The sequence below is a fragment of the Rhinolophus sinicus genome, linkage group LG02, assembly GCF_036562045.2.
Source record: "Rhinolophus sinicus isolate RSC01 linkage group LG02, ASM3656204v1, whole genome shotgun sequence".
Lineage (NCBI taxonomy): Eukaryota > Metazoa > Chordata > Mammalia > Chiroptera > Rhinolophidae > Rhinolophus > Rhinolophus sinicus.
Window position 1 is genome coordinate 156,082,070 of NC_133752.1, and position 20,717 is coordinate 156,102,786.

A 20,717-nucleotide genomic window follows, 5' to 3' on the forward strand; every position below is an offset into this window, starting at 1 on the left:
TATGCTGAAAATGATTAAAAAGATGGTTCCCAAAAATTTATTTCCAAATGATCAAATAAATAAATGTACATAGTGCTATGAACTGAATGTGTCCCCAAATTCATATGTTGAAGTTCTAACGCCCCAATGTGATAGTTGTTAGAGATGGGTGGTAATCTAAATGAAATCAAAGGGTGGGTCCCTGATGATGACATCAGTGCTCTTATAAAAAGAGACACCAGAATGCTTTCTCTCTATACCATGTAGGGCACAGTGAGAAGGTGGCCATCTACAAAACAAGAAGAGAGTCCTTACCAGGGAGGTGAATTGGCCAGCACCTTGATATTGGATTTCCCAGCCTCAAGAGCTGTGAGAAATAAATTGCTGTTGTTTATGCCGCACAGTGTATGGTATTTTGTTATGGCAGTTTGAGCTGACTTTTCATATAGTGTCATTATAAATAATCTCAGATACTTCACTGATCCTCTCTCTCCATGTCTTCCCCTAAATTTTTCCTGGCTTTTCCTTAAATGAGTGACAGGCAAGGGAGCATGAACCCATGTTTATTGAATTTTAGTTAGCATCTGTAAGATGCTCTATACACGTTAACTAATTTAATTCTGGTAAGAATATGTGACACCATGATCTATGGGAAGTATTTCAAGACGATTTTATGAAAAAAAGTGATAGAAAATTTACACGTTATAATCCACAATTGGGAGTTTTCTAAATAGTATACATATATAACTAATTTATATCTGATAACCACAGTGGACAATGAAAATAAAACACTCCTCGATAACTTTTCTTAAGGATAATCAATAATTTATTTCTCTTTTATTGTCACAATTACCACAATTATCTAGCTACATGACCAATGCCACTACATATCACAGGAAGATTGTCCACCTACACTTTACTGAGACAAAGACAACGGCCATTTATGTGTTAAATGTACAATGGGATGTTAAAAAGAGGTGGTTTTATGTATAAGACAAGATGTAGCGGATGATTTATTAACAGGTTTGAATTACTACGCATTATGCCAAGAAGCAGGTATAGAAATGTTTTGGCATTGAGTTGTTATCAAAGTAGAAAATAAGCAAACTAGAGAAATAAATCCAGATCTTAACTTACAATAGATACATTAAAATAGGAAATTAATTGGCTCCTCAGTATCTTTGCTCGAGTTTTTTTTTGTTTGTTTTCTTTCGTTTTGTTTGTTTTTATATATAAATGAGTAATATGAATATATCACAAGTTAAAGAAAGATCTCAGCGAAAAGAAGGTACCAGTATATGAAAAACAAATGAAAAATTACCAGGTATTTTTGCTTACAAAAAATTTAAACTATAAAGAGTCAGAAAATATATATAAAAACGCCACATTGAACGAGGCAATCATACTCTACCCAAACTGGTAGCACCCTCTTAAAATCAGTTGCATCCCATTCATTCCGTCATACAGTGGTGACTGACAAAAAGGCATTATGAACTCGTGTGCCATCAGGAGACTTAGCCCCATGGGTCATCAGTTCTTGGATTGTCATCCAGTTGTCCAAAATTTTCTTGTTTCTTTTTTTCATCATCTTTTTGTGACTCAGTTCAATGATATTGATCTCCTTCTTGCCCTCGCTGCTGCTCTGAGGACTCTCCTTGAGACACTCCAATCGGCTCCGCATCATGAACTCTCGGCGCCGACGCTGCTCTTTGGCCCGAACCAGGTGTTGCTTTCTCTCCTCTTTGCTCCAGTAGCGCCCCATTTTCATCTCGCTCATGGTGTCATCATCTGTCGTCATGCCACTCCGTTCCTCCTTGATCTTTAAGGCACGTTCCTTCAGAATCCTGTCTCGCACTGGTCTCTTTGTTATGTACCGAGTCCCATCGCTCCTAATTTTCACCTTCCATTCCATCTTGGGCTCTGAACACTTCTGAGACTCCTTGCACATATTCACCAAACTGAGCTGACTCTGAGCATATTCTACTGCAGATTTCTGTTGAATTAACTGCATGTAGCTTTGATAATGTCGGGCATGTGCTGGGATGTTTGAATATCTATATGAGGAGCTGTGGTAAGGAGAGAGGTAAGGGATGTGTTCGCTGCCTGTCTTTTCTTGATCAGAAAGCTTGTTGCTTTCTGAAATCTTCTCCTTGCCTTCAATGCCACAACCTTGTTCAGTGGCTTTGGCTTTGGGGGAGATCGATTCTTTACTGCTCTGTCCAGAAGAGGACTGATTGGCTGCAATTGTGCTTCTCAGGTTTTTCTTATTGGTGAGGTTGATCATTCTTGGAAGGGAACTGTCAGGGGAACGATCCACAGTGAGAGGTGTGCTTCTGCAGCTTTCAGCTGTGTTGTAAGCACTAGAACTGTCCTTGTCTGACTTTTCTGGGTGTTCAATGATGTCATCTAGCTTTCCCCTTTGCATATCAATGCTGGTGTTATAGTTTCTGAATCCTCCATCATGCAATGCCCAGATATCTCCATACTGGTCTGTCACTTTCTGGAGCCTGTGAGCCTGCATGATATTCTGACACTCAAGTTCAATGTTTCTCAGCTCTTCATTAAGCAACTGTAGCTCATGCTCCACTCCCTCTTGTTCCCCTTGATTGCATTCTATTGTGCTGCTCGAGTAATACAGGTCATACTCTCCATGGTTTCGAATCTTGCATTTGAGCTCCAAGAGCTGCCGGAATTGTTCACACTCCTCATCTTGGTTTCCAGTGCAGTCTGAGTCAATATATTCACCGGATATGAAGCTCTCATTGCATGGAAGTTCCACGCTCCCTAGAGTGTCTTGGCTCTGCCCCAGCTCTCTCTTGCTCTTCAAAGATGTGCTGTTGGGATCCTCTGCTGCATTCTCCTGCTCTGAGCTCTCATCGTTCCGCAAGCTTTCATCTGTGCGCCCCACTCCACTGTCCTTCTCATGGTTGTTGGATGAGGATGTGGCTGTGTCTGTTGTGCCTTCTTCTTCTTCTTGTTTTTTTGGCTAAGAAAATAACGTTGAGGGAAGAAAGAAAACACCAGTTGTTGAAAAACATGCTGGAAGAACAGTGCTTCTTGGCAAAAGTGCAGTTCCGAGAAAGCTGCTCTAATTTTAGTATCCATAACAATGTTAGAAAAAAAGGCAATTAGCTCGAGGTAGATTTTTATGCAATGAAATAAAGGAAAACTTGCAATGAAATAAAGAAAAACTGCTATGATACTCACTTGGGGATAAATAAAACAGGGCACATTTAAATAGGTGATTCTTAAGGCTTTCTCGTACTTGGGAGACTGGGGTGTGAAGGTGTATAAGTGAGGTGACTTCATGAGTTTCTGAGTTGATGAGACACAAAAAGATGAGAAGAATGTCTAAATGGTCTTTAGCAATAAGAGTTCAGAAGTGGAGTTCAGAAGCTACATCATCCTCTTACTGTTTTTCTTAACGTTCTTAAAGTTCAGAGGAAAAGTTCAGGAATAGGGTAGTATTGGAGCCTAGGACCTTCTATCTATAGATGAGGACATTTAATCTCAGATGAATTTAGCTTATTAGTGACAGAGAGTCTAGAAGGCCAGTGCCATCTCCCAGCATCAAGATTTCTTGTATGTCCAGGATGCCATACTCCTGCATACATACACTTTGAACTCAGTGCATCTCCAAATCACATGGCTCAAAAGCAACATGGCTTAGGATTCATAAGGTACTTAAAAAAGATTTTTCTACTCTTAACCCATAATTTCTTTCAAAGGTGAGTTTTATTCTACTGAGAGTAAACAGCAGTTTCCAATAAAATATGAGCGGCACTTATTACCAGACATAGACATAACATCAAAAATAGATTTTGACATATATATGTAAATATATATATGAAACTTCACTCCCTGGCAATTTTTGGCTTTCATGCAGAATGATTAACTATCACAGCCCTAAGGAAATGCATATCTAGTTCTTTGTCTGTGAATAGGGTAAAGTTACTTTTTCTTCCCCCACTCCTAGTATAGTAGTCTACATGGCAGTTTCTAGGCTATATTTTCCTTATATCTAAATTTTTTTCTTTAGCACGTGTAATGATATAATTAAATATAATTAAACCTATCAGTATTAAAGAAGGACAGGATGGGTGATAAAAAGTATGCTGGAACAGGTTTCAAAGGGTCTCCTCAGATAATTGTTATTTTTTCCCACATAAGTAATGACAGAACAAAATGCAACAAAAACTGGAAAGGGGAGAACATGGCTACGTATTGTGTTATTCTAGAATTCTCAATCTTGCTCTAAAATATTCTTCCTCATATGTTGAAAACATACTCAGATTGATTTATAATGTCTTATTGATAAAAGACATAATGTTATAAATAAGTAATATCAAATGTGGTGACATCTGCACTTTGTGCCATAAGACCTCTAGAGGATATTATTGATATTGGACATTTGAGTTTCTATACAATATTATTTACATTTATATGCCACATTATTTAATTTATGTTTTTCTCTTATCCAATGATAAGCTGAAAAAATACAAGAAGGCTACTATCTTTTTAAAAATTTTACATGCAGTACAAATAACACAGACAAATTATGCTATGGGAGATATTACACAATGTGCTAACAGCAGCCATAGGACCAAGGGTAGTATGTAAAGTGAAACTTTCATATAGTTATTAATTTTAGTTTTTAAATATGGATATTCGTTTTTAATTAAATTTCCTTTTCTTTTGTCTCTGGTTTAGGAACAAATGTGAAAATAAAAAGAATTTTTCTGTTCTCCAACTTAGAATTCCTGGTTTCTAATGTAATGGTACGCTATCATTTATCATTTCCCTACAGAATTATTCTAGTGACAGGCAATGTTTCCACCAAGACATTGCTAATGTAGTATTATTGTTTATAAGGGCAAAGGACATTTAAAGGTTTCTGTACTTCTCATCATTTTTCAGTCTCATGGTGAAGAAAAATTTCCACACAATGAAAATCTAACCTCAGGGACATCTAGTGTTACCTCAAAACACCTAGCATTTGTATTATGTCTGATGAGTAGGCAACATTTGACACCATATCACTTCACCTGGACAGGATTTCTCTCTTCTTTCTTTATTCCAACATCCTCCTGTCAATTCTGTATCAGGTCACATTTTGTATCTAAGAGAGAAAAAGCCTGCAGCAAGGACTTTCTTGCTTGTAACCAGCAGCTGCCACCCGAAAATATCTTTATTTGTGGCCAGTGTTGAAGTCATACATAAAAATTTCAATCTGTCCTACATTGAAAAGCCATCACTACAGTAGCAGCATCATTTTTGAGCATGAACTACTGTTTATGAAGTGGCCAATGAGCATCCTTGATCAGCACAGAGTATATTGCACACATGGCTATGTTGACACTATAATTTGCAATCTAATGATTTATTTAATATATGGACATGTGCACATACACACACATACATCTCTGTTATGGGATGTTAGAATGTCAATATATTTTATCATTCAGCTTGGTAAAGTGATAGGATGTTTGTGTTTCATGTTCCTAAACCTGTCAGGTTTTTAAAAAATTTATTTTTTTTTATTATCTTTTAGGGTATGTTAAGAATTAATGTTGAGAATAGAATTATAATTAAACAAATCAGTAAACTGACAGCAGAAGTGTTAATAAAATTATATCAGGCAGATGAATGTCATGAATCTGAAATAAAAAATCTATGATGTATTGGTCTTGTTTTTATCTAGTAGGAAAACAACAACAACAAAAATGAGGACTTGATTTGACACAAACCACACTGTGCTCTTTTACTAGTTATCAATTAATTAAGGGTAGGAACTTTGCTCATTTTTCTTTGTATTCTCAGAATCGAGTGTGGTGCTTAGAACATATTAGGAGCTCAAAATTTTTTTGTTGAATGAATATGTGACCCTAAGGCAAAATGATGTCAATAATTTCAAGCAGAACTGCTCCTATATAATAGTATAAAGGTGTAATCATAATACCAAAAACACAAATAAGACTGAAGGCTTACATCATGTTATCATCTTCATTTAGTTGCCTAAATATTCAAATACATATATTAATTTCAAAGTATAAAACTACAGTTTAGGGGGAAGGGTTACCTCATGAGATATAGTTTGGCTACAGCTGGCATACTGGGAAGCAATGTGCATTTTTACTATTAAATTTCTGAATTAGGTTGAACAGTATCTGGGCCAGCATTTGAATACTGTACTCTATTGATGGTGGTCTATAAGCTTCCCAAACTAGAAATATTTTGAATAGAAAAAAATTGTATTTAGTCTTTCTGCTTCATTTGATACGATCATTTGCTCTTAAAAATTACCTTTATATGGATGTTTGATCAAACTCTTTGATTTTGTTTTTTACTCCATTTATTGTCATACACTAAAAAAAGAACTAGCAACATTTCAAATGATGTAGTTCAAATTGTTGGCCCTACCTGCTCCACCTCATTGGCAGTGTGTTGCATTGCTTCATTATGCTGTTCTTCCAACATTTCCAAGTTTAACTCCTCTAAGAATTCATTCCTTTCATCTTCCAGCCAGCCTTCATCCAGCTGCAAAAAAATACATTAGTATATTATATTAGGTTAGTGAGAACTCATGCTAAAATAAGGGAAACTTAAATGGCGATGCCTGACCAGTTCCTTTTATCATAATGATTCTCTTTAGAATACCAGTCTCTGATAGTTCACCTCTCAGAAGGAAGAAAAGGTGACAAAAAAAAAAAAAAAAAAAGGACTCTTATGCCTTTTATCCTTTCCTGAAACAGAGCTACAGATTTTCTCTTACAACCAAGTAGATCTCACAGCATACAACATTACCGTCTTTCAAAATGTATGAAAAGCATACTGTATAATCCACAGCTGTCACGCTCATTACCTCCAACAGTCCTCATGTTAAAGAAATACAGTGGTACTAATAGGGCCATGAGACGATTGGGCTTTTTCCTTTAATAACCACCATCAACATGACTACCCACAAAGTGCCCCTCCCCCCACATTGCTTTTTCAGTTTTAGGCAAATGGCTTCCAAGTTAACAAGATGGCTGTTTGCTACAAATACAGACATCATTTATGGTATCAGAAAAAAAAAATCTAAGTTATTCTCAAAAAAACAAAAAAGTGATGCTACCCATTGTCTCTTTTGATTCATTTTCCAGGCCCAATTCCAAGGAAAAATATCTGAAAAGTTACATTTAAGGGTGGTGGAGTGATGTGGAGCATGCAGAGTTTTGTTTGTGGGTGCTGAATGCAAGTATTCTTGTGCAAGTCTTACACAAATTAAACCGAACAAATCCCCTTGAGTTGTCAATACAAAGTGAAGTGGGAAACTAGGGGTTACCTTGCTAATATGATGAATGTTGACAGCCAATACAGATAATTTTTTCTCAAAGTTGATTGTGGTGCTGGATTACATAAATTATCTGTCTATGATGATTAAATTAACTGAATTATTGTCAAATCTCTGCTTCACTCTGTTACAAAGAAACAGCAGCTTTCTAGTGAGCCAAAATTGACAATAGTTTGAGGTGTTTTCACCACTAAATAAATGGGCAAAATAACCTTTTCTTTAAAAGTGAATTCTAAATTTGGAAGAAGGACATTAAACTGCATCAGAAGAGGCATTAGAATATGTTTATCATATTCATTAATATGAAGGCTATCATAGGTTTCTTGATATTAATTAAAGGCTATCTAGAACTAAAATCACCTCAAATTTCACTGGGGCCAAAATCAGGGACATATTTATTCATCCTCATTTATCCTAACGTAGCCTTAATAACTTGATCAAGTTCTACCCCACTGACTTTGATATGCAGATGAACTATGAAAATGAAGCTGACTAAAAATTTAAATTCAGTCCAGTTTATAATTGTCCAAATTTTACATTCTTTAATCCCTTTAAGTTTCATGAAGCTGCAAATGCTTGACTCCAAAAGAAACTACTTAAAGCTAGAAATGATCACTTTTTGTAAACACACCAAAAATTTTTTCTTAAATCAGGTCAAAACAAAATATTTGCTGACACTGATAGAATGAATGATGGAACAAAGTCTTTTGAAATTTAAATGAAGAGGTGGGGAAAATAAAGGGACCATGGGGTAGAAATTAATGGTTCTCTGTAAGTCTTTTCTTATTAACTATCCCCTTGGATCCCTGAGTTACCATCTGTATTTAGTGTATGTCTGTTTTGATTAGGTTTTCCTCTGCTGGAGATATACACAGCACAATCAGGAAAGAGAGCTTCTTCTGGCTCACTTCCTTTTCCTGTCCCTTTCCACCTAGAAGTACATTCATGGCAGTCTGAGTCTAGTGCAGAAACAGAAGTTTTCCCTGAGCTGAGATGCCGGAAAGGGAGGACTGTCATTATGACACAGGGGGATCTGTCTGCACAATATTGGATCATACACTAGCATTTCAGAGAAAGAAACGACCTGCACTGTCTCCAAAGTAGTGGCGACAAGTTCTTATGAGAGCCCTCTCTGCCCCCATGTCCCAAGGGGAAGAGGAGAGAATAGCAATATCGTTAATGGTCTGAGGAAGAAAATGGGCAGAAAATGAAAGAAAGTTGACAGGGAATGAAAGAAATGAGTTATTTATAAATATTGCACAGTTGCACAATACTGCCCCCAGCAACTCTGTAGATCATTTCCAAGAATGTAGGCAGTATTGGAAGCATTAAAAAAAAAAAAGGCTAGAAAAAGCACACAAAAACCTTCCACATTATCCCTGAAAAATATATACATGCAAAAAAAAAAAAAAAAAAGCAATAATGGGGTATATTGAAATTTATGAAATAAATATAGGTGATATAAAGACAAGTTAATTTTTTTTCTTTCCCTTTTTAATGCCACTTGATAGCATGTACTGTTCAAATTATATTTTTAAAGTATGGCTTTCAAATGCATTTTCTTTATTTTTCTAGAAATCTGATTTTCTAAAGGTAATTAGCTCTTTTCCAGTGTGATGAAGGCTAAGGGGCTTCAGTATCAAGGGGCTAATGCAGATTCTGATTTTGACAGATGGGACTCCTACAGAGTCAGACGATCATCTTTTATCAACTGTGGAAAGGAAGCCTTGTTTGAAAATTCACCTTCTAACATTGATATTTTGGGTCAGGACAGGTATTCAAAAATGCCACTGGTTCTACCAAGCATATGTAGTCTATCTAAGATTAACAACAGGATCTGGTCTGAAGTCATTAATTTCTATTCTTTCCACAGCCTATTATAGCTGCTATGTGGCAAGGAAATGCTTTAATTTTAAATTAATGAGGTTCTCTAGCAGTTACCTGGAAAGGGCAGGGAGACCAAATTATAACGTTGAAATACCTTTTCTACAACTACTAAGTTGTCTTCAATTTACCATGAGTTTCACTAATATGTATTTAGCCTCATTATTCTGTTCTTTTTCAAAAATGGGATCAGTGAGATTAACTGGTTTGTGAAATATCCAGGTAATTAGTGCAATTCATATGCATTTTAAAAATTCACTCCCAAATAGGAAGTGAAGCCAGTTATAAATGTTCCCTTCCCCATTCCTAAGACCTCAGGTGTGTAACTTTACTCTGCCCTGGGCTATGGCAGGCTTTATAGGAACCATTTAGAATGGTCAAGGGCATAAAGGAAATATATGCGGAAAGGGTGATCTTTTATAACCACTATATTCAAGTCAGGATTCGGATCTGACACTGAAATACACTTACTCAATGTAATTTATAGATAGTATGTAGTTACTGAGTCTGAAAGATATCAGATCAATAACCTAGGAGACAAATGGTGATATAACCAACTTCACTCAAACTACTGACAGATGGATAGAATGGTGACAATGTAATGTCCTTTCTGCATTGTGGTGGGGTATAAAAAGGATATAAAAGGAAGTACCAATGGTACTTTTCTTCCACCATTACCTCTCCTTTACTTTCATGATATCTCCCTCTGTAAAGATATAAAAAAAAATTCCTTTAGAAGCTATCAGTTTGTTTTTGGCTGGATAGATTTTTTTGTCACACTAAATTTGGAAAAAATTCATTTACCATACATGGAACCACACCATGCTATGTAAGGCACTTTATTTGTTAAAGTTATTCTAAAAAGATTTAAGTTGATAGCTAGGTATGCTAATGTGTCTCTCATTAGAGATTCTTTCAAGATACCTTAAAATGTCAATTAAGTATTTTTAGATGGAAACCTGAAGCAAGGATCCACACAGAATTAAAAATCATGTAAAGTCAACCATTTTCCAGTTTGCATTCATTTAAATAACTGGTAAAAGAAGGAGAGAATAATGATTCAATTTGGTGTGTTTTTCCTTTTATAAAGAAAATGTTTAGCTGCCATTGTGTGGAGCAATATAAGGGAGTCTTTAACTTATAATTGTTTTGATCAGGTTGGTAACTTAGGAAAGATAACTCAATTATATTTTGTATACTTGGTTTTACCAATATCCATGGCACTGAACTGCTACAGAATAGCAGATAATGAATATAAAGATCGGTCTCAAGACTTCTGATCTCTGTTCTGACCTGAATCTCTGGCCTTGCTACAAGCAGCACGATTCTTTTGCATTCATCGCTAGAGAGCAATGCCACTGCTTCTTCTCGATTCTGGACATCTTCCCCATTTATCTAGAAAACAAATGAAAGTGGCACATTAGTTTCCATTTCCACAATGCTGCACACAATAAATGGCAAATATCAGCTCATTTATGGTAAATGTATGGACAATGAAGCTCACACAATGGGCTCATCTTCAGCCCCTCTGTGGTAAGTGCCTTCACTCAATTACGCGCTTACTGTAAGAGCCATATCGATCCCTGAAGGATGGCGGACATCAGAGGAAGCAGTTATGTTCATAAATGTCCAACCTGCGCCCTGGCAACATACATCTAGCAACACAATTAACCAGCCCCTGACAGGTGACGTTCATCTTTCTCCGCTCAGAGTAATGGAAGTGTCACTCTGAGATAATAGTGCTGGGGGAAGCAGTGTGGCAATACCACAACTGAAATCCGTCATCCTGCATGCTTGCTGCGAGCCAATTAGAGAGCTGTAGTATTATCTCTCACCAGACAACGCTCCCAGGCCACTATTGATTGCATTTTTATTTAATCATTTCATATCTGTGTGTGGGTCTGACTCAGTTGTCCCAAATCACTCTCAGAATATCTTTCAGTGCTTAACTAACCCAAAGAAGGAATCATCAGTAACATCCTCATCAATACTCCAATTCCTTTCTAAGATTTATCCTTACCCTAAAACAACAAAACTAATGGAACATCTTAAGGCTCATCTCTTAAGTGTACTGAAAAAAATATTTTAAAAATTACTCAGAGTAAAATTAGCTTTTTGTAAGAATGCTTAGTAAAAGAAACCAAGCTTGAGTAAATTTTTGGTTAAAAAAAGAAAAGACTCCAGTGGCATTCAAAATACAGCGTTTTTCCTTTTTTTCTAAGTTCTATAGAGAGCAAATAAGGTTTCTAAAGTTTGTATTTTAAACTACATTTTCATATTCAAATGTATTTAGATCCTAGTTACCCCAACTTTTTCTTTGGGTATTTTAAATTTATTTTATTTTATTGATTGCTCAAATCCATAGAGACAATGAGATTTTTGATCCATAATACACAATCAAAATATATGAAAATAAATTTCAATTGAAGAGGTCAAGTAATTCTATGTAAACTAAGTATTAATTATTTCAATAAATTAAACTGTGGCTGCACTGACCATTTTTTCAATAATTAATCTAACATCTTTCACTAAGGATTTCTGTTTAAAAGCATGAAGTAGACTACTGAGGTTTTTTCCTTGTGGGTCTCTGGCATTCTGGCTGATATATGATGACAGACATAATTACCAAAACCAAGCCTAGGAAATCTCAAATTTGAGCACAATAAATGATCCATATTCCTAGACTCCTATCATATATACTGAGCACAAACAGAGCAGACAATAACAAGCAATGGGAGGGGGTTGGCGGGTGGGGGGCAGTAATCACACAACCTCGGCACATTTTCTTTCTCTGATCAAATGAGTATCAGCTTAGTTTTTCACTTGTATATGTAGACGGGAAATGCAGCTTTTGTAAGTTTCAAGTGCATTTCCTTTTTTGCAATTCACAAATAAAATTTATTAAATTGGAAAATAGAAGCTATGATTCCGAAGTGGAGACTCATGACTGGAAATCATATATATATATATATATATATATATATATATATATATATATATATATATATACACACACACACATGATTTATAAATATATATCTGAATGTTTGTAAATATGTATACACACACACACACACACACACATATATATATATATATATATATATATGTACATATGTATATCTTGAGCTTATTTAAGCCCTTTACATATGTTAACTCATTTAATTCTTATAACAACCCTCTTAGAAAGGCACATAGATGTATATATATGTAAATATATATCTGAAAAGCTAATTTTGTACTGAATCCAAGACCTTTTTTCCCTCAAATAAAGATAAATTGGCAGTGATGGAGTCTATACACCTCTCCCACCCCAATTAAGTGTAGTCTGAAAATAATGATTTGAAAATTTTTACTTTCTTTGTGCTTTGAGGGCTATGTCCATTTCATAGTCATTCTTAGTAGTGTATCTGCAGTGCATCGATTTATCTATCAGTCATGGACCTAATCACTGTCCTTCCACTATAGGCACATTTGATTGTAAGGGGATAGAGTTGGATGATCCCACACAGCTTGTCTTCATCTTTCTTATTTAAAATAAAATCTTCCCTACTTTTTTTTTCTGGTCACTACTCAAGTATATACATATTGTCAAATTCTTCATCTAACCTTCACTTTCCATTAATCTAAATTCTTTTCATTCATGTTAGTTTAACATTACTATTATGTTCCCTATATTAAAGTGCAGATAATAGTGCCTTTTTAAGAGGGTTGCTATAAGGATTAAATGAGCTAACATATGTGAAGGGCTTAAATAAGTGCAAGATATAAAGTGCTCAAGGTTGGCACATGTTACTGTCGATGCTATTATTATTATTATAATTATCATCATTTATATCTTAATCTTCTGTAAAGGAAAAACTATTTTCTTCTAAATAAAGCAAATATATTAAAATTTATGCACAACAATCAAATCCATCGTAGTAAACATGGTCCTATTTTAAAAGCTATCTATCTCATATATACTTTTAACTCTTAGAGAGCCATCAAGAAACAATATGTTTGTGTTTCATTTTCAGTCCTGTTATAGTTTGTATTCACCTCTCTCCTCTGTGAACTCATAATGACCCAGGTCTCCAGCCCTGGCAATAAGTTCATGTTTTGGGGGGACAGATTATATGTTCTAGAAACACTTTTACATTCAGAGTCATATGTGCAATGAAATAAATTTTCTACAGAGATCTGGCATTAAAATGTGATTTATTGTTCCTTTTTCCAAACAAAGGCTACTTAGTCAATTGGTTGGTAGATCCTATTGCACTCATGACATGTGTTTGATACCCAAGCTGATCTTGGGGCAAGAAATGCAGCCATGGGTTACAGCAAAGATGTTTCTCAAGGAATGAAAAGATTTGAGGAATAGAATCAGACAGGGTTTTCAGCCTTCATTTTCTCTTATTCCTCAATGATAGTTTATAGCTACAGGTTTGCTTGTGGGAAAGTGGTGTCCTGTGCCTGAAAACACCAGCAGACATAAAGGCGCAGGGCCCAGAAACATGGGGAGGAGACAGATGAGTAGTTATGTCACCACAATTTAATGGAAGACTTCCTTTTTAAAAAAAGAGAGGGAAAAGGAACCAGGAGGAGGCAACATGTAACTCTTGTTATAAATGAGGAAAAACTTTGCTAGGTAATATACCTCTCTCATTCTCTGTGGATGGCCATAAGCAAATATTAGTTTCAAAATAGATATTACCTTGGCTTCAAAGAGATTTGTGGCAATTACAAAGATAAATCAAACCTCACTTTAGGCCCAATATCCAGGATATGCATATGAGTATGTGTGTGTTTGTGTCTGTGTGTGTGTGTGTGTGTGTGTGTGTGTAAAATGTTAAAATCCTAGAGATAGTTTAATATAGTTGTTTTGCTTGAATATACCAATTTTTAGATATCCCGTATTAGTGCATCAGCAGTAGGTGGGTAACTAAAATTCTTGGTGTCCAACCACCTATAGAATTTCTTATTTGAAAACACAAGAATCTTAGGCAAAAGAGGAAGGATTCATTTCAAATGTGTTTATCTTTTAGCATGGAGAGAAACACAGTGAATGAAGTATAGAGACATAGAGATGGGAAAATAGCTATCCAAAGGGAAGAAAACAGTAAGAGAAGGAAGAAATGTTGATGACCAATTTATGTGTAGGGCAGAGAAAGAAAGAGAGCTCATTAGGAGTCTTATTTTTTCCACTGTTTGAGTTTTTGCAGGGTTTTGTCAGGGAGTAATCCTTAAGAATACAACTGATTATTTTGGCCAATATGAGATTAAGCTGTTTACACAGAATATTATATGCTTACTATCCCCAGGAGAAAATGAGAATATAGCACTCTCTCCTGTGGAAAGCTGATCACATGTGGCATTCAATCCTTCCTCTCTGGCTCAGAAATGCCTAGTCTTTATTCAGTGCTGCAATTTTGTGAGAAGGCTTCCCCATATTAATTCCTGATATCACAAATTTGTGGCAATGGCACAGCCAGTAGAACCATCATGTACTTGGAGAGAAAAAAAAAATGATAGCACGAATATGTTCTCAGAAGGTTGGTTCATCGTTTTCCTGCTGCATAATCCCTACCCTATGTCAATCTCATGTGAATCTCTCTCTGTGGGTGGTGTCATAGGGTGGTGAGGTCATCTAAGAGGCTCATGGTTTAGTTCATTTGGAAAATTTTAGCTACACAATGAGGGCAGGACCATAGAAGTCCTCTGCTTAGGTCCTTAAGAACAGGAAATTAAAATCACAATTGCTCTGAAGAGATTCATTTAAATAAAAGCCAGCCAGGAAACTTCTAGGATAAGAAGTAAATCCTCTCTTTCTCCCACTCCCATCTCCCTGGGAAAGGAGTCATTAATTCTTCATTACAGGGTATCCCATAATCTCCTCATCAGCCATATGGGAGCTATTTGTCTATGGGTACAATTTTGTCACAGTTTTATTTAATATAATTTCACTATCACCCTTAAGACGCTTTGTTTCCTGTATGTGCAGACAGAATTGAATTCTAGGCTTTTTAATGTATCATGTATTTATTCATTAAGTGTGACACATTTGTCATTGAATATAAAGTAATCAGGCAGACAATAGCACTTTATCAATTTGACTGTTGTTTCTTCAATGAACCAACTCCATTAAGAAATGCCTTATTATCCACCAAATACTTTATTTGAAAACTTTATCAGCCCATAATATAGCCAAGAATAAGAAAGTATCAAAACATATAGCATACATACCTGGAAACACATGTATTTATTTCTGTCCAACTTTAGCCACAGAACTAATAGATGCAATTTTAATAACTGTATTTGTGTATCTAGTCTATGGAAAAGTGGTTAGCTGAAAACTAGGAAGGGAGCCAGTGAGGGTGCAGAAGGTAAAGGGTATGATGAATAGATAGTGAGAGGACAAAGTGACAGCTGGAAACAGCAAGAGAAAAATGATAAAATATAGACCTTACATATCAGAAAATGTAGCCAAGTAGGGTCATTTCATATCAAGGAACAAAATCTTTCAGACCTTTTAGTCACTGAGAATTTTATTCTTCTATTATAGTATTTTTAATGATTGCTGGGTATAACATGACCCTGAGCATTAAAACAATGTTACTTTTTTTCAGTGTACTTAATTGGAGATGTTAACCAAATGAACAATACATTTAAAATCATTTTTAAATAAAAAAATCAAATATTTTGAAGGTTTCATTATCTAGATGATATATTAAAATGGTACCTTTATTTCTTATTAAAGCTATACAAATACAGTTTTACTGCATATTTTATTCATCTATGCTATATCACTCCTTCCACTGCGTACCTTTGTTTCATTCATTTATTCACATGTGTGTAAGTTAGACATTGAAAATACAGGAGTAAACAAGACTAAGCCTTGGTTTCCTGATTCACTTTCCTTCCCCTGACGTATCCAATGATAGACACAGTCTGTTTTGTTAACTACAGTTCACCACTTAGGGAGCTCACTGAAATAGAAATTATATATTCTGGAAGTTTTCTGAAAACTAGTGGGACCATGAATGACCACTAATTCATACTTTTATTCTTTCCTAGTTGAAGTCTCAGTAGAAGGTCCTTGATGAAAATGGAGTTCTTTGTCCTCTAGCTAAAGAAAGGAAATAGTACGAAGAATTGGTATGATTCGGAGAGTGTCACCCTGAAGAAAGGCAAGAAGGACAGTAGAAGGCTGGGCAGGATAACCCTCTGACATGCCCATGGTGGCACAGGTACACCTTTATCATGACAATGCCAACTGTATTTGTAAGCATCTGTGTATGCAGCCGTCTTTCCAATTACACAGGGAGTACCCCAAATACTGGGATGACATCTTGTCTACTTTTGAAGCCCTGGTTCTAGGCAGAATGTTGAATACAAATGTGTTGAATTCAAAGAAACATCCTTCAGGGGTCCATATCTAGTAAGAAGAAATGGGAACTATAGATCTGTCACAATGACAAAAATTTTGCAGAATTTTTTAACAGATTGTACCATCCTCAATTTGTCTTTTGAGTCTTCTTCCCTGTTTTGCAGTTGAATTTGCAGTGGATCTCACCTCTCAAGGGCCTGTGTTCTTATTTTGGGTTAATCTGTACACAAAAGATGAGGAGCAATATGTCTTTCTGTCGACATTCTTCATGGGAAAGGACTCAGAAGAGATAGAGTGGGTCAAGAGAGGTTTGGGACAGAAACTTTGACTCTCAAAATTATTCCTGATTTGGCCCAGATCTCTTTCTAGTTCTGTATCCCCCACCCCCACCATGGTCTGCTTACCATCTCTCTCATTAAACTGAAATTTAATCAGTCTCTATGTTTTCACATTTCCATGTGGAGAAGAGAGCATAGTTGCTATACCTGTCACCAGCAACACATTAATAAATAGTTAAAATGTCTCCAGACTTCTAGACTTTCATATATGGAACACTGAGATTCATCACCTAATTTATTCTAGAAAAGGCAGCAATAACTGTTGCTGTTGCTGCTGCTAGTAATAATAGCAATTAATGTTTATTACCTACCATACACTATGATAAGAATATCACATGCATAATCACATTTAACCTTTGCAACAATATGTTTTGTTATCATTTTTTAAGATGAGGAAACAGGCTAAAAGGTTAAATAATGAGAGGTTAAGTAATGTACCCAAGGAAATGTGGAGCTAGAAGTTGAAGTCGAGTTATATGAGTCCAGAGATGATGTCTTAATCACTAATTATTAGCTAATAATTCTTGATAAAAGGCACCGTGCTTACCTATAAAAGGTTTAAATAATACCTTTTTATTTTTTCAATGTAACCATCCAAAGCAAAGACATTCTTTTCTCTAATATTTTACAAGAAACAAAATCAAATTAAGACTGTTAGAGAGTAGGAAACTAAAGGAAATAACTACATCACATACCTGCAAAATACGATCCCCTTCTCGAATTCGACCATCTTTGGCAGCAATGCTATTTGGATCTACCTGTAATGAAGAGGATATACCATCTTCAACTGGACATGCAGTGCTCCCCCACAGGAACTTAAAAATGTTTTAAAAAATATTTTTAAATATCTGGTTCAAAATTATCTATTGATTTATAAAGTGCATGTTAAATTTTTCTGTCAAACCACTGATTTTAAAAATGTAAACAGACTCTTTTAGAATAATAATGTAATTAAAGAAGACTAGTGAAGAACTTGATTTGAAAATTGTTTTTCCCTCTATTTCTTCCTCTTTTCCTTTTATCTTTTCTTCTTTTCTTACATCCATTCACAACTATCAGATAATCTTCAGCTGACATGACCTTCAGCTGATGCTAATACTTAGGATTCTCTGGACCCAGGAAATTTACTTTCTATTAGTGGGATTTTTAAATCCTACCTTAATCGTCTTAGAAAAGCTGACAGTTATACTGTAAGTCGATACTTATTAAAGGGATTTCTGCATCATGAGCACATTAATTTATAAAGAGATTTATAATCTATGTTGCTCAAGAAATGAAAAAATTATCTTACCCATGTAGATTATTACTAGACACTACTATGCATATATACACATATATATGTATATATATACACATATACATACATATATATATATATATATATATATATATATATATATATATACATGGTGAACTATGTTAACTATAAAAGATATTTAAGACTTTATTAAAAGTTTATCAACATTTTAATGGGCCAAATGGCGTGATGACTTATAGTTCACTGGGGGTAATTATATCTATCACATTTCACATGATGGCAACAAACCACTTATTTGAACTTATTCCATCAAAGTTTTTTTTTTTTTCAAGTAACGTATTTCAAATATTCTATAAGGTTTACCCATCGTCTCCAGATGTTAGATATTACTTGTTTATTAGGTGGTAGTACCCAATAAATGAGTCTTAAGTTATCAATCAAGAACAAAAGACACTATAATTACATCTAATAGGTATAAAGAAAACATTTCTTCCAAAAACATATGTTCCGTTCCTGTGGCTTCTTTACTATCCCTGAAAAACAAAGTTCTAAAGCCGACGTATTCAAATAATAAATAGAGACTTACTAGATGGAAGTGAGGGATGATTAATTAACTGTGTTTTATTTAGAAGCCATTCTGAAACTTTGTCTTCAGAACTGTAATCAAACTAATATTAAACTTCTACAGTTATACCTGTGTACATATTACAAAAGACAATTCTGCAGGTGTTTCTTTATACTTCCTCACTATAATTGGAGGGATTATCACAGTGGTACACTTAAAATGGTTACATAAATCAAATATTCTCTGGAGAATTTTCCTTTGCAAAAGCCAGTCACTGAATTCTTTGGTAAAGTGATAAAGAATAACCTTTATATTTCTAGAGATGTGTAGTTTTCCAAATGTGTTAATTACAATCTTTTCCATATTCTAAACACCTCTTGAAAACAATGAAATAAACATTATTATACTAAATTTCTAGTTGAGGAAGCTGAAGCTCAGTAAGTTAGGTAATGTTTTCAAGATCACGGCCAGGAAAACGCAGCATGGAACAGCAATTAGTATCTAGTTTCTCTAAATTCTGCACATACATATACATATATACATACACATATATATGTTTTCGCACATATACATATATTTATACATGCACATATGGAATAGTTAATATATATACATGTATACATACACATATACATAAGTTTACATCTACATGTAATTTTTAATCATATGTATATATAATTTTTAAAAATCATACCTTACTACCTGTCGTAAAATGACTTTTTTGGGAGTTATAATAATAAATTTTGCTTCACATTTTTTCAAAGTAATTAATACTAAGTGTGTTTTACATTTAAGTACCTCATTTTTTTGGAAGTAATTATGGGGTTGAATAAAACACACAAATAGATGCATTTCTTGAATATTCAAATTATAAATCCTGTCAGCAGAGTAAAATATGTGATTATTGTGAAAATTAGATTTAAAAGAATTAGTTAATGCTATTGTTAACAGAACTGATAAAAGACAGTGGGATGGAAAGACAAATGTTTGTTGATCAGAAACTTTACTCGACTTCCTGTATACTTATGGGAATTTGTTCAGATTTACACAATGTTACTATTTTTGCTTTTTTCCTTACTGGGATTCTGTGGTGAAAGCATCCACAGTAAACAAGCTGATAATAATTACATTACTTGGGCAACATAATTTACTTTCCTAATTGAAAGTGACAAGTATTGGAACATGGCCAATTCTTCACATTCAAGCCTCCCAAGGATTTTCTCATTGAGAGTCATTTCACTCCATTCCTCACAGTCTCTCTCCCTTCAGCTCCCCTCCGTGGCATTTCTTACCTCGCTGACATAAATGCCGGTGTCTTCTTCATCATCCGTTCGGTAACAGACTGTCAGGCCCAGCTTCTCTTGACTGCTAACACGGCACAGCTCGACCTCCTGAGAGAAAAACACACACCGAACGACATTTATCTCAGAGAGAAATCCCACAGCAGAATGGAGAACTCACTGATACTCTGGGTTACCTTGGGAAGTTTTCGTAATTATTGCCCAACATTTGAAATTAAGATGTTACCCAAATCATCAAAATTTACCTTCAACATGTATTTCTGCATTTTTATCTCAGTGTTTTAAATGTCACTGTAAAGTTGGAAATGTGAATTTTTTTTGCATCAAATCATAAACTTAAAACTACTTAGAAGTCACACAATAAAGTATAAATAAAATATTCATAAATCAATAAGGTGGAATCAATAAAATATTTGAGAATGTCAAAATAGGCAGAAAAATGTTCATAAAAATATTGAGTTACTGTGCTTTTATTTGTATTTTAATAAAACAAAGTAAAGTTCAAATAAAAAAGACTATAGACTGTGCACCATTCTTTTGAATTCTATACAATATAATAATAAGCTTGTGTTGTGTGGCTCAGGTCAAAGTTTTCTATTACTTGGCAGAAGCTCTGGCCCTTGGGATGAAATGGGTTCATCCAGGCTGAAAGGAGAGACATCAACCTTCATATGGGCAGAGGCAATGATT

At 34.9% G+C, this 20,717-nt stretch overlaps 1 protein-coding gene across 2 annotated transcripts in view; it reads right to left on the minus strand.

Moving 5' to 3' along the window:
- Positions 1-778: 778 nt before the first annotated feature.
- Positions 779-20,717, minus strand: part of PDZRN4 (PDZ domain containing ring finger 4) — a 346,581-nt gene continuing 326,642 nt past the window's right edge. For both annotated transcript variants that reach the window (XM_019756349.2, XM_019756350.2), the window contains 5 exons: positions 20,019-20,117; positions 17,599-17,661; positions 10,490-10,591; positions 6,400-6,516; positions 779-2,965 (listed from right to left, as the gene is read on the minus strand). In XM_019756349.2, the coding sequence (XP_019611908.2) occupies positions 1,439-2,965; positions 6,400-6,516; positions 10,490-10,591; positions 17,599-17,661; positions 20,019-20,117 (1,908 nt within the window). In that variant the 3' untranslated portion in view covers positions 779-1,438. The remainder of the gene's footprint in view (positions 2,966-6,399; positions 6,517-10,489; positions 10,592-17,598; positions 17,662-20,018; positions 20,118-20,717) is intronic.